Genomic DNA, 15,199 nt, shown 5'->3' with positions numbered 1-15,199 from the left:
ATCATGAAAGGCTTAGATTGTCAAAGGGAAGACAAAACTCCTTGTAAGCAGGACTTTGAGGAGTGGATTTGCTGTACATCGGGTGTGTGTGCTGTTCCCTTAACACAGCGTGCAGCAGTCAGACTGACGACAGAAGGAGCGAGGAGTGTTTTTGAGAATTCCATGGAATTGCTGAGTGCCCATAAAATGAACTCCATTAAAATGAGGATGGATTTGGCAGCTGGTGGGTGGTGCAGCAGAAGATGCTGAACTCAGATTGGGACCTTGAGATCTCCTTGCAGGGCAGCAGTGCCTAGGAGTTCTGGGAACAGATCCTGCTTAGTCTGTTGCTGGGGTCAGAGTTCTGTGCTATTCGGTAGTAATTCCTCCCTCATGTGAGGAGTCACCTTCTGAGCTTGTCAGGGATGGCTCAGTGCTGAGGTCTGCATGCTGTGGTGTGCCCAAACACTGAATTCTGCTTCCTGCTGTATCTCTAATTTTCTTTCTCTTGTTCTTGTCAGGTATTACGCTTGCCTCTGTGGACACGAGGAGCTTGTACGCTATCTTCTAGCCAATGGTGAGCAAAACTGTCCTGGTTATGGGTGCAATGTCTTTCTCCAGACTGGTCCTTAGGGATTGTATGTCCTAGCTGTTCCTTGTGGAAACTTCTTCTGTTACAATCAGCCATCTGATCAGTGATCTCAGGCTGCAGTGGGAGCCCTGGATGCGTTTTCATGGTGCCTTTTTCAGGCCATTTGTTGCTTGAATCTGCCACAGGGAAGCTTTCTGTGATGAGCTGAGGCAGCATGACTTTCTGAAATCACAGCTGATGTTTTGCAAGGGTGCATTGCTGTTGGGAGTATGCTGACGTACTTCATCCGAAGAACTGTCTGTGTAAAACTTTATTGTACTCTTCTGGTAGCCTTGCTTTGTAAACAGGACTTAAAGGTGAAATACAAGGGCTTTTACTAACCTCAAACAGAGCAAGAAAAACTTTCCAGGCAAAGTGCCTGCCCATTTGGTTCCCAGCACCCAAATTCCCTTAGGTAGTGGTGATGTTCTGTGTTCTGGCAGAGGGATCAGAGTGCAGAGTCAGATCTCAAAAGGTTTATTTCCTCCACTGCATTCGGAGCATCTTAATCAACCACTTGTGTAGTTTTGAAATAGCAAAATGCAGGCGCCCTCCAAATTTCTGGTGGAGTCTAACCTAAAGAGGCATCTCTTGCCTTGTACAAGGCAGAAATGCTTTTTAGGAGGAGCTGTTAAAAGTCCAATAAGCGATCGTACTCTTTGTACAGTGAGATTCTTCTTCCCAGAACACGGCTGGAGTCATGCTGAGAGACTTATTACCAGGGTCAGTTTGAGTGAGTCATGGCTTCTTCAGAACGGGATTTTGCTGTGGGAGAGCGCCTTTAGGTTGTGCACATGTAAGGGGAACTTAGTTTTTGTAAATGTGCTTGGTAGCACAGGAGATCACAGGAAAACCTGTCACCAGCCAAAAGTCATACTCGTTTGTGACCATTTGGGGACACTCAAGAGAGATTTACCTCTGCCTGCTGTCGTGTACCTTGATCATTTTGCAGGAGCAAAATGTGAGGCAAACACGTTTGATGGGGAACGTTGTTTGTACGGAGCTCTGAGTGATGCCATCCGCCGTCTGCTGAAGGAGTACAAACAGATCACGGCAAAGTGCATGAAGAGAGACTACTACGATGTCTTCCTGCAGCGGTAAGCGGATGAGGCAGCTCCATGTGCAAGGCCTTCTGTCATCCTTCCTTAGCTGTTTACCTGCATATTCAAGCTCTCTGTTAAGGGCAAATTTGAAAGGCACCTGATCAGTACCCTGTCTCGTTCTGGGCACGTAGAGCTTCCTAAGGGCTGTTCCTTTGTGCCCTAAGGATTGACTTCCAGGTATGTGTGTGGTTAAAATAGAGCCTCCAGTGACTGAGGCACACACTCCAGAGCTAACAGAAACCTGGTCTTTATGATGCAGAAGCATTAGACTGTCATCCTTGAATCTGATCTGATCACTAAAACCACATTAGTGATGTAGGATAATATATCAACTGAAATTAAATTTCAGGCCTGAAGTGCTATAGCCTGGGAGCTGAGGTTTCCAGCAGTGAGAATAGGTATCTCATTTCTGAAATAGAGCACCTTAAGAAGCCTCAAACTGACTTATAGAGCAGTGCTCAGCTCTTTCTTTTTGTTCATTAAAACGTGTTAATTTTAAGATGTTTCTGAAAGTTGCCTGTCACACCTTGTAGTCTTAGCCTAGAGCTTGAGAAGAAGCCCAGCTTGTTCTAGGAGTAGAGGAATAGTGTTAATCTTTTCTTCTTGCTGTTTTTCTACCCTGGTAGTTCTGATGCTATTACACAGACTTGCTTTTTTGTTTGTTTGTTTGTTTTTCCTCCCCATTGGACTGACTTAAAAAAAACCCCACAAGATTTCAGCGTCTGTATCTTCGGAATTGGAGAGCAAATAAATCCTAGAAAGATCTGACAGTCTTCCCGTTACTACAGAGTCCTAATTTCTGAGGCTGTGGGGAAAGAGGGGAGGAAGGAAACTCATTTATCTGAGTAAAATCAGATTCTGCCTTTCAGGGAAGTAGAATTTTGCAGGGTGATTTATCACTCCCCTGGTGAGTGTGTGGCTCATGCAGGGTTGAGTGCACATGAAAACTAAAATGTACTGTTTTCTGCTTCTCATTCCAAACAGACCTTTCATTATAAAACAAAGGGCAACAGTAGGGGGGCAAAAAATAAACACCTAACTGCTTCTATTTTATTTTGGGCAAGACACTAATAGGAAGGATGTTCTAGTGGCAGGAGACTGAGATCAGCATTTGAGACCCTGCTCTGACATCCTCTCCTTGTGTGACCCCACACCTTTCTGGGCACCAGTCCTCTCTCCAGGAGGAGTGCGATGCCTGATGTCTGCCTGGTTTGACCTCTTGGGGATGTTTGGGAGGATATCTATGCCAGGGGTGACGGGTGTTAGGAAACACTGCTAATGTTGCTGTAAACTCTGCAAGTAGCAATCTTTTTTTTTTCCCTTTTAAAGAATAAGGGTATGGGCATGCAGTCACAAACAAGGTTTCATCTCTGATGTGGTAATTGCCTGCGTTTCATGCCTGTGACATCCTTCCTTCTTCTGAGGGTGGGTGACATCAAGTCCTCTCCTGTTTGCTGCACGGTTAAAGCGTGCACACTGACAGTGTCCAGAGAGCTGGAAAGTTGCACCTTACTTTGTAGTGGTGTAATTCCTTTTGAAAGTGTGTGCTTCTGTCTGGCTTTTTGTCATCTAACAATTTAAAAACAGGATTAACCTTTAGACATGTGTTTGGGGGAACTAGTTCCTCTTTAAAATCTGTTCTCTGTGTTCATGGGTTCTCCTGAGGCAGAGAGGTTTCATTCTCCAGCCTCCCTCTTGCACTAATGAAACTTAACTTTGAGTCACTGGAGGGAGAGAGAGATCCCAGTCTAGTATGTGACAGTACCAGTCCCTGTGCTGGCCGCCTAACTGGGCAGGGAGAGACTGCAATGTCCAGAGGTATTTGTTCATTTAGACCTAATTGTACCGTGTCCCCCACTGGCTTTACTCCATTCTCTCCTTTCTCATTCAGCGTTGAATTTTCCCTCTCTTTGTCCTTGCAGGTTGCTGGAGCAGGGTTACCAAAGCGACATTGTTTTCATTGTTCACGGCAAATCGTTCTGTGCCCACCGCTGCATTCTCAGCGCTCGCAGCGCCTACTTTGCAGAAATGTTTGAGACCAAATGGAAGGGGAAGAACATGATAGTGTTGAAGCATCCGCTGGTGAGCAAAGCTGCGCTTTCACCTCTTTCCTTTCTTTTTCTGTTTCAGCTGGGTGAGAAAACTGTGTAGGAAGGACAGTTTGAGGGTTAACTTCCACAGTGAACAGCTCCTGGAGCTCAGGATGACCCTAGTCAAGGAGAGGGGCTTGTGGAGGCACTTTATGCAGTAAAATAGCATCTTACTCAGATAGCAAAAGCCTGTAGGCTGCATACTTCCCCTTTGTTCCCTCTGTCGGGGGCTCAACCATATCTTAAATTAATTGCAGTAGCAGGTAGCTGTTACCATCTGCCAGCTGTGTCACGACTCCTCTGTGGGAGGAGTTGAGTCTGTCTAATTCCTGGTGGACAGGTGGTCTGTGGTGAAGACATCACCTCCATAATGGGCACTAATTGAGTCCCTTTTGTTGCCTTTGCTGCAAGAACCGTAATAGGCCATAAGTGCTTTCCATCCGTTAATCACCAGTACTCTGGCATACCTTTCTATAGCTTGATTGTGGCTGTGCAAAACCTCTCCTGACAGACATACTTCCAGTTTCTCAGGACACTGCTTAATGTCTCTCCTTTCTCTTTGTACAAGAACATGTCTTTCCTCTCAAATGAAGAAGAGTTGGAAATGGTTGCGACCAGCGAAAGGCTGGATTTTACAGAGCCTATATCACAACTGTGTCTTTGGAGCACCTCCACTAGTCAGGTCCTGTCCCCACAGGCACATGGTTTAGAATCAGTTGATGCATGTAAAGAGCTGTGTAAGACAGGTGGAGTGGCAGCATTAGTTATGTGAGGAGCAAGGAAATCGGGTGCAGTGTGTGAGGTGCTATTTATATGGGGCTTTTCTGACTTCTTTGGGATCGTGTTTGTATCTAGGCAAGTTTCAGGCTTATTACTAAGTTCCTGGGAAATCTAAAGGTAACTTTCTCATGTTTTATTTCAGATTAATCCAGCAGCCTTTGGCTCTCTTCTGCAGTATTTATACACAGGTAAATGATTTACTGTCTGGTGTGTGTATACACGGCGGGTGGGCAACGGGCTGTGCCTCTGCCGTAGTGCTCTTTGGGTGGCGCAGGCTTGCTGACAGCCGTGTTTGGGTACAGGAGTTGCCAGCACATCCTCTCTGCTGGCAGAAGGGGAGAATGTGAGCAATCCCCAGCTCTTCCAAATTGTTTGTACCTTTTGCCAGTTGTTGTCTTGCCAATAACTATACAGTCAATTAAAAAAAAATCAGCTTAGGTTGGTTGGTTGGATGGATGTGGAGAACATATTTTTAACGTCAGGAAGGTAAATCTGTTGTCTGGGATAACATCCCCTGAGGTGGTGAACAGCCAGGTTCCCACCTAGGACGTTTTCAGTCTGTCAGACCTGAGCAGTGTGTGCTGAATGCTTTGACTACTTCCTAATATTTTTTTCTGAACAGAAGTTGATCCTAAACCTTCTGTGAAAACGCCAAATGTTGTGTTGTAGGCATGCTAAGTGCTGAACTATTTCAGGCCAGGAGGTGGTGCCAGAAAATAACCTTATCTTCAAGGCTCTTCTCCAGTCCCGTGTTTTCAGAAATGTTCAGAAATGTTTTCAGTGATGGTAACAGAGTGGGCTGACAGCTTGTGAGCATAAAGTCTTTTCTTACCCAAAGCCAGGTAGCCAGTGGTGGCAGTCATGCATGCTGCTGTTGTGCTGCTATTTTTTCTTTTCTGAGGGAATTGGACATCTTTTGCATAAGCCTGTTCGGTCTTTGGCCTCTTGAATGAGCTGTTAGGGTAGACACTGGGAAGTGAGAATGTGAATTAGATGCTGAACTGAGATTCATCGAAGTCGTGGGTGGTGGGGTACCAAGTCTTAGCTTCTTAGACTGAGTTGTAACTGGATGCTGAAAAGTGAAGCAGTGTGTCTAACTACTGAATTTCTGTGCCATCAAGACTTCTGTCCTTAATTTTTGCCATTTTTACACCTAAGTGGTATGGGTTAAAAGAGCTGGCTGCATTTCTTCTTGGCAGGTCGTCTTGATATCGACGTAGAATATGTAAATGATTGCAAGAGGTTAGCCAAGCAGTGCCGGCTGCAGGACCTCATAGATGATTTGGAGACCAAATGTAAAAAGGTCTATGAATTTGGTAAGCATTTTACTTGCTGTTGGCTCTGCTGTGCCTGTGTGCCCTTTCAGGGGGAAAGAGGAAAGTGTGACGGTGCATGTTTCATGGGGCCCTGGGTGCTTCCAGAAAATTACTCCGTTGTGGAATTCCCGTGTTTACATGATAGTTTTCCATCAGGGGCTCTCTGTAGGGCAGCTGTAGTGGTTTCTGACACATGCATGTTTATCATTTACACTGAATGTTTTCATTATAGTAGAGCAGCCATGGCAGCAGGATTTTGCTGTGGTTGCCAGGCATTCAGTGGAGCACTGTGGGGTGTATTGGTAACTGCCTTTCAGCAGAGAGCTCGTTTAAATCCCTGGGGAGATAAAATATGTACAATTAAAAGTCCATTTCTGCATTTATCTGACCTCTAACCAAACTAAAATGTTTGACAATTGGCTCAAAATGGATGCGGAGTGAGATATAACACTTTTTTAAAAGCAGAGAAGTATTTCTGAAAGTGTGTGTGTATTTATAACACATGTACGTGCCAAACCTTAAATGACACAATCCCCTATTTAAGGGCTTTTTGTTATCCAAAGAGCTTGTGATCTCATTGTGACATCAGCGTATTGCATGAAAACCAACAGTTGGAGATTATCATTCATCTTCTTAGTTCAAGCTAAAGGACACATGAAGAAGAATCAAAACAGCACAAGTAGGGCAAAGTGGTGTTAGTCATTAAGTAAAAAAAATACCTGGTAACAAAACCTTCAGGCTGAAAACATCTGATTTCTCATATCATGCTCTGAGTTAACTCCTTTACTTCAGCCAAGTTAGTTTTGGTTTGAGAAGAGAATCTGGTCTGTAGTTTTTAAATCAACAGCATCTTCTTCCTTGATCTAAGAAGTAAGGGTGTAGCTATTCCACTTTTCCCTTGATCTAAGGTAAGGGTGTAGCTATTCCACCTTTCCCTTTTGAAGTATGAGTTCTGATTATTCAACCTGAAGTTGCAGGGCTTAACAGGTAGAGACAATACTCATGTGGAAGTCACGTGGAAGATACTACCATGTGTATGTCTCCCCTTAGGCACGTGCAGTTGGGTGGTGGGGTACAAGGTTACCACGGTGGAGCTGTCCCCATGTAGACCAGTGTGCAAGTTCTTATGGAAGCTGTATCGTACAACTTACCTCAGCTGTGTAAATACAAATGTAAACATGCACCTGAAGAGATTAGAAATGCATTTCTTGGTTCCTTGCTACAAATAGTGTAAGATACCAGTTTGTGTATTAAATAAGTGGTGGAAAAGGGGAGTGGTGGTGAATACAATGAATAGAAAATAAAAACTACTCACACAATCAGGTAACGGGATTATCTTGTGGCATCTTTTGATATCAGAGTAATCCAGTGAGATGCTGGAGATCTTTTTTTCCCCGTTTTTTCCTTTTTATCTTTTTATCTTTTTCTCCTGGGGTCTAGCTGAGACCCTGGGGGTGACCATTCCACCTTAATACATCAGGTTAAAATCTCATGTAATATTGCGGGAGGAAAATAAGGCAGATAGCTTGCCAGCTGTCTGAACCATTACATAGCATGTCACTGGCAACTTAAGGATCATGAAGTCCAGTGGTTAAATTTGTGAACTGCAAAGAAGCTGACTTCTTGGTGGGGTTTAAACATGGAAAATGGTGAAGTAACTTTTCAGGTTGGTTGGGAGTTCCAGATACAAACTCCACTTGGAAACATAATACAAGCTTCCTGGATAGCACCGGACAAATCATTTAATTTCTGTGTTCTTCGAGAGGGAACAGTTGTTGTTCATTTCTAAGGCCTGACAGAAGGCACAATCAATGGGTGGTGTAAAGCACGGATGGAAGTACTAGGCTTGATTTTTATTTATGACAGGTTGGATTTAAATGAATAGACAGAACTGCTGATAGGTCTGTTAACAGTTTGTTTCTCGTATCAGCTCTCATGTGGAAGCCAGGAAAACTTGATTCTCCAGATAGTAATACATATAAGAATTATAGAAGTTAAAAACTGGGAAAGATCTTAGGTCACATCGTGTCTGGCACTTGACAAAGCATCACTGTTCCTTCTCTGAACTCCTGCTTGTTCAGAGTGCTTTCTGTGGAATAGACATCTGATTCAGGTCTGCAGAGCAGGCGCACATCTTGCCTCTGTATTAAAGTTGAAACATGCCTAATAAAATAACATGAACTCAAGCCTGTGTAGCTCCAGTGGATAATTGCAGTCTCTGCAATCTCATTATCTAGAGTTAATCAGCATTTCAAAAGCACTTAGTGTCTTGGCATGCACAGACAGTAGTTTAGGAAAACCCTGAAGAGGATGACCCAGTGTCTTCTGCACCTGAGAGACTTCAGTGTGAATGCTTGCAAATTTTCCCCCACATGTATATTGTGGCTGTAACAAGAAAGAAAACGTTGCGGTGTTTGGAAGACCTCAGACAGGGTTTGTCCAGATTAAGCCAAAATCCTTCCTTTAGAAGTGAAGGTATTTGAAAATAAATGTTCTGCAGTTCTTTCTATAAGTTTCAGGGCAAAAAGGCTGAGAGCAAAGTTTGTGATGCTTGCCTTCAGAGAGGAGGCACTGGACGTACAGAATCTGTGGTTGTAACTAGTTGTGGCATTGGGAGGAGGGTGTATAAGGCAGATATCTGAGTGTGGCATCATTTTGGAAAGGTTTGAGATTTTGGTGGGGATTTTTGTGGCTCTTATTTTTTGTGGTGCATTGGCTCATTTGAAACAAAAGGCTACAAAGAGTTATTGAGCAGTAAAACAAAGGCAGCTGATGAACTGGTAGGTGACGTTCAGTGCTATACAGCTGGGCTAGACTGGGAAGAAAGACAAAGTCCTCCATTCTCAACTGTAGTTGGGTTATTCCCTCGAGCTCCTTGCATTGTTTATGTTGCTCTTTTCAGAAAACCCTTCAAACCCTTCATTCCTGCTTCCTGCAAGAAGGTCATGGTCCCTGCTGATTGCTTGCAGCCAACAGCTTATTCCTGTTCTGTCACTTTGATTGTTTCTGTTAGGGGAGAGTTGCTTGTGATACCAAATGCTGTGCTCTTGGATTTGAGAGATGCAGTGTTTGAAATGTCTCACGATGATTTGCTTCTCCGACAAATCACTGTTCTTTCATGTCGCTGTGGCAGTGCACAGATGCTTTGTAGATCCCAAGAGAAGAACTCTTTCCCTTGACTACTGCTTAAAACTTGCTGGGTCCATTAGTGATTACAGAGCCTGACTGATTTGGCGACTGTTACAATAGGCACTACACAAATATAAATTATTCTCTCTGCCATAAAGGGTTTCTAATTGCACAGTGAGAAATTTCCTTCCCTCATGCTGGTCTGTAAGCAGACAGGGCTCTTTGAGAAAATGCACTCAGTCTTGTTTGTGTTGGTGCCAGGTCTCTTCTTGGCTTATTTACCCTGAAAGTCATCTGTCTGCAGGTAGTTCAGTGCTAACAGAGCAGCCTGTCTGCTTGCTGGTGTATCTCTGTGTGCAGCAACGATGGTACCTGACTGTCTTGTATTGGTAAATTATCCTTCCCTTTCCAGTACCCTTCTGGGATATTCAGCCTGTTTGAGGTACAGTGGTAGCATATCTGAAGGGTGCAGCAGTAACCTGGAGGAGGGGGTGGAGAACTTGTTTTGTGGCACATCATGGTCTTGTTTCGCCCACGGCCCGATGGAGTCATCTGATGGGGCTCGTGTAATGCTGTGCAAAACGTCAGGAAAAAATGAGCTCTCAAGGTGGTGTGATTCACCTGTGAGGGGTTTTAATGCAGTGAATCATGCCTGTCAGAAACTCTTCTGAGCGTTTCAGCGTGGGGCCGCTTAACTTTTTTGTCCTTGAGAGTTAAGTCTGCATCTCTCTAGCTCCCAACAGCATCTCGAGCCTTCCTCACCACAACTTTGCATTTTCCAGTGGTGCTCCGTGTTTTTTCACATGCTTCCCTATATGCCAGTAACTCCTGAATGTCCTACGTGCTCCAGTCCTCACCCCAAAGCCTGCTGAGCTGAAAACAAACTCGAGGTAGTGATCTGCAGGCGTGAGGCAGCCAGAAAGAGGACAGGCCGTGCTGGCAGAGCTGTTGTAACACGATAGCTGGGTGGACTTTGGGCTGCCGCTCCTTTGGAGCGAGGGGGGTTGGCTTCGATGAGCTCCACAGCAGCTTTGGTCATAGCAAGGCTGCAAAAGTCTGATTGTGTATTTTGCTTCCCCTTTATGAGGCTGTTTAATTGTGTAGGCTGGTAGGGCAAGGTGAGAAGACACACTAGGTCTGAAAAAGGCAAATGAAGTTGCCATCTCTGCATGGTTTATTTGATCTCTTTGGTGGTAGCGATGCTTATTTGATGTTTGCAGAGAACACAGGCACACTCAGGAGTCCAGGTGTTCTGGGGTTTTTTGTGCTTTGGGGATCTACAGGTAGAGAGTAGGGCACAGACTTGGGTGCACAGAACTTGTTACCTAAACAAGAATAAATCCCTTTGTTCCCTGGAGTGAAGTTAGAATGGCACAGACGAAATGGGACCCATGAGAGCACGTGACAGAGCAGAGAGGCACAGAAGCAGCTTTATTTCAGCTGAATACTCCCTGGCATGGGCTTCACCTCAGGCTACACTGTCAGTGGTAGGGGTGGTCGGCTGGGAAGACCTGGTCCGAGTGGCTCCTACAGGGACCAGGGGCGGCCTGATGGACGGTCCTCAGCTGTAATTGCTGACAAGGGTTACAGAGAGAAAGTTGGGCTGTGACAATTTTGTGTTTGCCGCAGTTGATATTCCAGCACAAGGAATTAAGTGGAGGTTTGAGGAGGTCCGAGCCTCCCTTCCAGCCCGCTCACCAGCTGCACCGAGGGGTGCTGTATGCATGTTTACATGGAAGAATCACGTGTGTTGTGCAGTAGAAGCTAAACAGCAATAATACTGTTTCTTCCCCGGAGTGTCTTTCTTTTCTCTAAATGGGAGAGAATGTTTGTAGAGGAATTCAGGCATCTCTGCTCTTTTGTCTTTTTTGCTTCTTCCAGTCTCTTCCAAGCCAGGGACCTGTGTGAAAGTGCTGACGATTGAGCCCACAGGTAACTGCCGGCTGCAGGAAGATCTGGCTCTTCTAGCAGACTGCGCCCTGCCAGCCGAACTGCGGGTAGGGAGCCTTTACACTACTTCTGGTCTCTGTGGGGCTGTGCTATGTGTTCACCTGTGTTCAGTCGCATTCTCTCCATTTGAGTTTAGTACTTGCTTGTTTGCTGCTGCTCCAAATGCTGAAAGCCTTTTATTGCTTGAAAATGCTGTAAAGTTGTTTAATGAGGCTGTCAGTGCTGGTCCTTCCCTTGGATTTTTCCCCCAGCAGGGATCTTGGTAAACAAAAACCTTGCCATGGTATTGGTGGGGATTTCCCTGCTGACTACAGTGGCACAGGAGTTGGGCCCCATCTCTTTTTCCTTCTCTCTGCCATCCTTCTTGAGTATCAGAAATGTTTTATCAGCAGGCATTGGTACCCAAAGGGACATGTAGATGGCAGATGGCTTGCTGGGCTTGCTTACTAGGAACTGACACCCTGCAGTGGAGAGGTGCTTCCAAACCCCGAAAATATTTCCAGCAGAAATGTGAGTCCCTCTGAAGCAAATTAATTTGACTGGCAATAGATTTGCTTTTCATAGCTACATCTTGTTGACCTTTAGCAATAGCCCACAGACTGCAGGCTGGTGATCGCTATGTTAAAACACCATCAGTATTATTAGTTAGGCTCATATATCTGGATCTTTGCTCCCAGCTGCAGGAGACCAGGATAAATGTTAGTGGTCTTCATTCTCCCTGCATCTGTTGTTTTCTGTAATATCAGCAGATTCACTTTGCTCTTATGTCTGTCCTTTTTTAACTCTTTCTCATACTAATCACTGAATTTAATAACATAAACTCCTTTTAGGTGGCTGCTGTGCCCAGAGGTTGTATGACTGAGGGATGTAGCAAAGTTTATTGCTTTTTTGCTTTTTGTCCCTTGCCGAATAGACAGCGTGTGTGTGTATGTGCACATGGATAAGGTTTCTTACCTATAGTAAACCAGCATGGTTTGTGCTGGCTTTTGGCAGACATATTTCTCTGAGTGTCGAGCACTTTATAGAGGGAGTTATTCTCCATCAAGTTTCCATCTACCAATGCAGAAATCTTCCCTACGTAATCTGCCTCCCGCAAATAACCGTGCATTTATTTGTGGCTTTCAGTTTGCTTTTCTGTATGTTTGCAGGCTTTAAAGGGAGGTGATGCTGTAAGTAAGCCTCAGATTTACCTCCCAAATAATTAAAAAAAGGATTGTGGGCCCCAAAGTGGAGAGATTTATGTAAATTTTAAGTCATTTCACAAATAAAAAGAATGCTTTCAATTTGATTGCTTGTTCCCAGACCTTGATGGCATGCTCCTGTTGGGTTAAGCTTTTCCAGGGTTAGAAACACTTCCCTTTTAATTCTTTCGTGCAGAATAGGAGCTGGAAGGAAAATACGAAACTTGGAATAATATAATCATCTGACAGCACTGTGAATGCCTCTGTGAGCTGTGGCTTTCTTGCTGTGTTCATAGATCAGAACGAAGGCAGTTACAGCAGCACTGGAACTGTTACGGCTCTAAGAGTGAAGAGGGCACCATCACACGCCTGGTCACTAGAGAATTTGTATGCCATGCACAAATGTGGGTGCTTTGTTTAAGCCTGATAAATTCAAAGAGATTCCCGTTTTTTTCCCTCTAGGTCTTTTTTGTTGACTTACAAAGAATATATGAACACAGCTCTTCATCCTGTTGCCATTTATATCTCATCCTAATGTTTGCAAATTGTTAAATTCTGTGAATTAGGCATCTTTGTTCTGGGACAGAGGAATTGCACATCCTCGTTCTGACAGGGTTTGATGCTATACAAGGAACAGTGTACAAACTATGTAACCTAAAATGTCAGGGACAACTGAACAGTCACGTATACAAACATCTGTGTTCTCGAGAGAAACATACATTTTTTCCAGCAGAACAAAATAGGTATTTGGCTTCTGGATAAAAGCCAGCATTTCCAGAGTTTGGTAAGAGACATTCTGAGCTGCTGCATGCCATGTAATGCCATATTACATGAAATGGGGTTGTATACAATTTTCTGTTTCACTATAAACAAATAATTTGCATGTAAAGTCTCTGATACTTGGAATGATGCAGAAAACTCTGTGCATCCCAGTTTCATAGTTCAGTAATATGTTGTATGACTAAACCAATAATTAACATTTGATATCCAATCACAGTTCATATTAGTTTTCAGAGTGAGAACTATCTATTCTTTGAACTCTTAAACAAGTTTATAATCTTGGTACTTTGTTTCTCATTCCTGTTTTACTTGAAAGCCTTTTCTCTTTCAGTGTTTGTTTTTAAAGTGTGGTCGTTGTCTCAATTTTGTTTTAATGGCCAGAATTTTTCTGACCACAACAGCTGCTGCTTTGGTTTGTTGCAATAAAATTTAGCAGTGACAGGTTTAAGTAAAATACCATCAAAAACCAGGCACCTGTCAAAAACCATGTGGCTTTCCACTGTCTGCCTAGCTCTTCATCTCCTGTCTGCCAGGTGGCATCTGAGTTGGAGACTCCAGGCTTTCCAGTGCATGAGACTGCAGGCATATAATTTCCTTATAGCTATTTTTTCATTACCTTTTAACTGAACTCTTATTTTCCAAACTAAGATGAAATCAGACTTAAAAGGACCAGAGTTTCCTGTGAAATAAATACTGCTCTCTCCATCTGTATTAACATTTGGTGTGGCTGCAAAAAAATGTGACCCTTTGTTACTTTTGAGGTAAAACTAAATCTTGGAATGTGTAGAAAGGACAGTTTGAAACAAGTAGATGGGTTCCATCTAGTCTTGCCTCCACATCTGTGTAGTGTGGTTGTCTGTGGCAGTTATTCCTGGGCTTTGCCCATTTGGCAGAGGCAGATTAACTGAACTATTTAAATCATGCTTCCAATTATTATATTTTTTTTATCCAATTCACTTGCATCTGGTTATGGGCTAGCAATCTTTTCTTGGATCACTAGCCCCTGTATTTTGTGTTGTAATTTATTCACAATTTTCTTGCTGAGATAATCCAGCCAAGGTACAAATTGCTGCTACTGATTTGTTTTGTATGATTTTGTCTCCAGCAGCACTTCTCTTTAGGTGCTAATAGCAAATTCATGGCAGCAAAGACTTGGTCCTCCACGTGTTGTGGTGGGTGATGACTGGGAGATTTTGTGAATGTTAAAGCAGTCTTATGCTGTGGAGGTGTTGAGAATATTTCCGTATGGTGGATGAGTGATTGTGAATGCGTTTGCACCTCGCAGGCCAGACTGTTTTGTGCTTTCTGGGCAGCATACTGAACTTTGGCAGCTGTGCTTTGCCTGGACAGAGGTATGCTAAGCAGGTTTCCTGAATGGGGGCGGTGGGAGGAACAAGCCAGTTTTCTGCAGGGGGGATTAAATTCCTCAAGAGTTACAACGGAGGAGAGTAGAAGTAGTAGAGACTTAAAAGGGAAGTAAAAGGGAAAATTCTGCAAAGCCACTTCATGCTGAATAGGAGAGACAAAGACATCAACCAGCTTTTGTAGTAGGAATTGGAAATGACCTTGTAAACCTGAGCATCAGAGCAGGGGCCAGGCAAGGCTAGAAGCAGGAAACTGAGCTGGGAGGAGTTTGTAATCAGGAGACAAACGCGGAGACAAATAAAACTCCCATGTCTGTTCCAGAGGGATGGATTCATTTAAAGATTTACCTTTGGGCAATGAAAGGGGAGCAACGAAGGAATGCACATAGAAGATGTGGAGTTTACGTGTCAGTTAAAATTCTTGTGCTGCAAAGAGTGGCATTTTATCAAAGCCTGTTTCTAGGTTTGTTTTGCCTATAATGTGCTGCAAAGCTGTAGCCCAGAAAGTCATGTCAGAATTTCTAGGGGTACATGGAAGCTGTGCCTTGAAACGTGAAACACAGGTAACGGCAAAATAGCAGCCTGGGGAATCTACAAATGGGACAGTCTGATCTCATCTTCAATGCTGGGGGTGCCCTTTGTGTTACAGCTTCACAAAAAGCATTTGGCAGACGGGGGGCGGGGGTGTGGGGTGTGTGTGTTGTTCCTTGAATTGCTGCATCTCTTCTGGGAGAAAAGTTCCGCGGTGGGGAAGGACCCACAGGACAGAGGTGTTAATGGAGAGGCAGCATTACTGTGAGAGCCATGTGCACGGCAGAATGTCACAGGGTTTACTCTGCTGTGATTAGGAACCAGAAACTGCCAGATGTTGCTGAGGACAAAGACTTTGGCAAATG

At 44.0% G+C, this 15,199-nt stretch overlaps 1 protein-coding gene across 2 annotated transcripts in view; it reads left to right on the top strand.

The window, feature by feature from the left end:
• Nucleotides 1-15,199, top strand: part of ABTB1 (ankyrin repeat and BTB domain containing 1) — a 28,360-nt gene that overhangs the window by 2,770 nt on the left and 10,391 nt on the right. Inside the window, exons 3-8 of one of the 2 annotated variants that reach the window (XM_074836791.1) lie at nucleotides 501-556; nucleotides 1,563-1,707; nucleotides 3,636-3,795; nucleotides 4,726-4,771; nucleotides 5,783-5,899; nucleotides 10,910-11,025. In XM_074836791.1, the coding sequence (XP_074692892.1) occupies nucleotides 501-556; nucleotides 1,563-1,707; nucleotides 3,636-3,795; nucleotides 4,726-4,771; nucleotides 5,783-5,899; nucleotides 10,910-11,025 (640 nt within the window). The remainder of the gene's footprint in view (nucleotides 1-500; nucleotides 557-1,562; nucleotides 1,708-3,635; nucleotides 3,796-4,725; nucleotides 4,772-5,782; nucleotides 5,900-10,909; nucleotides 11,026-15,199) is intronic. The other variant, XM_074836792.1, reaches the window with a different exon arrangement.

Source organism: Strix aluco, chromosome 11 (assembly GCF_031877795.1).
Source record: "Strix aluco isolate bStrAlu1 chromosome 11, bStrAlu1.hap1, whole genome shotgun sequence".
Taxonomy (NCBI): domain Eukaryota; kingdom Metazoa; phylum Chordata; class Aves; order Strigiformes; family Strigidae; genus Strix; species Strix aluco.
Note: the sequence above shows the minus strand (reverse complement) of the source record. Positions and strands in the feature narration are given on the sequence as shown.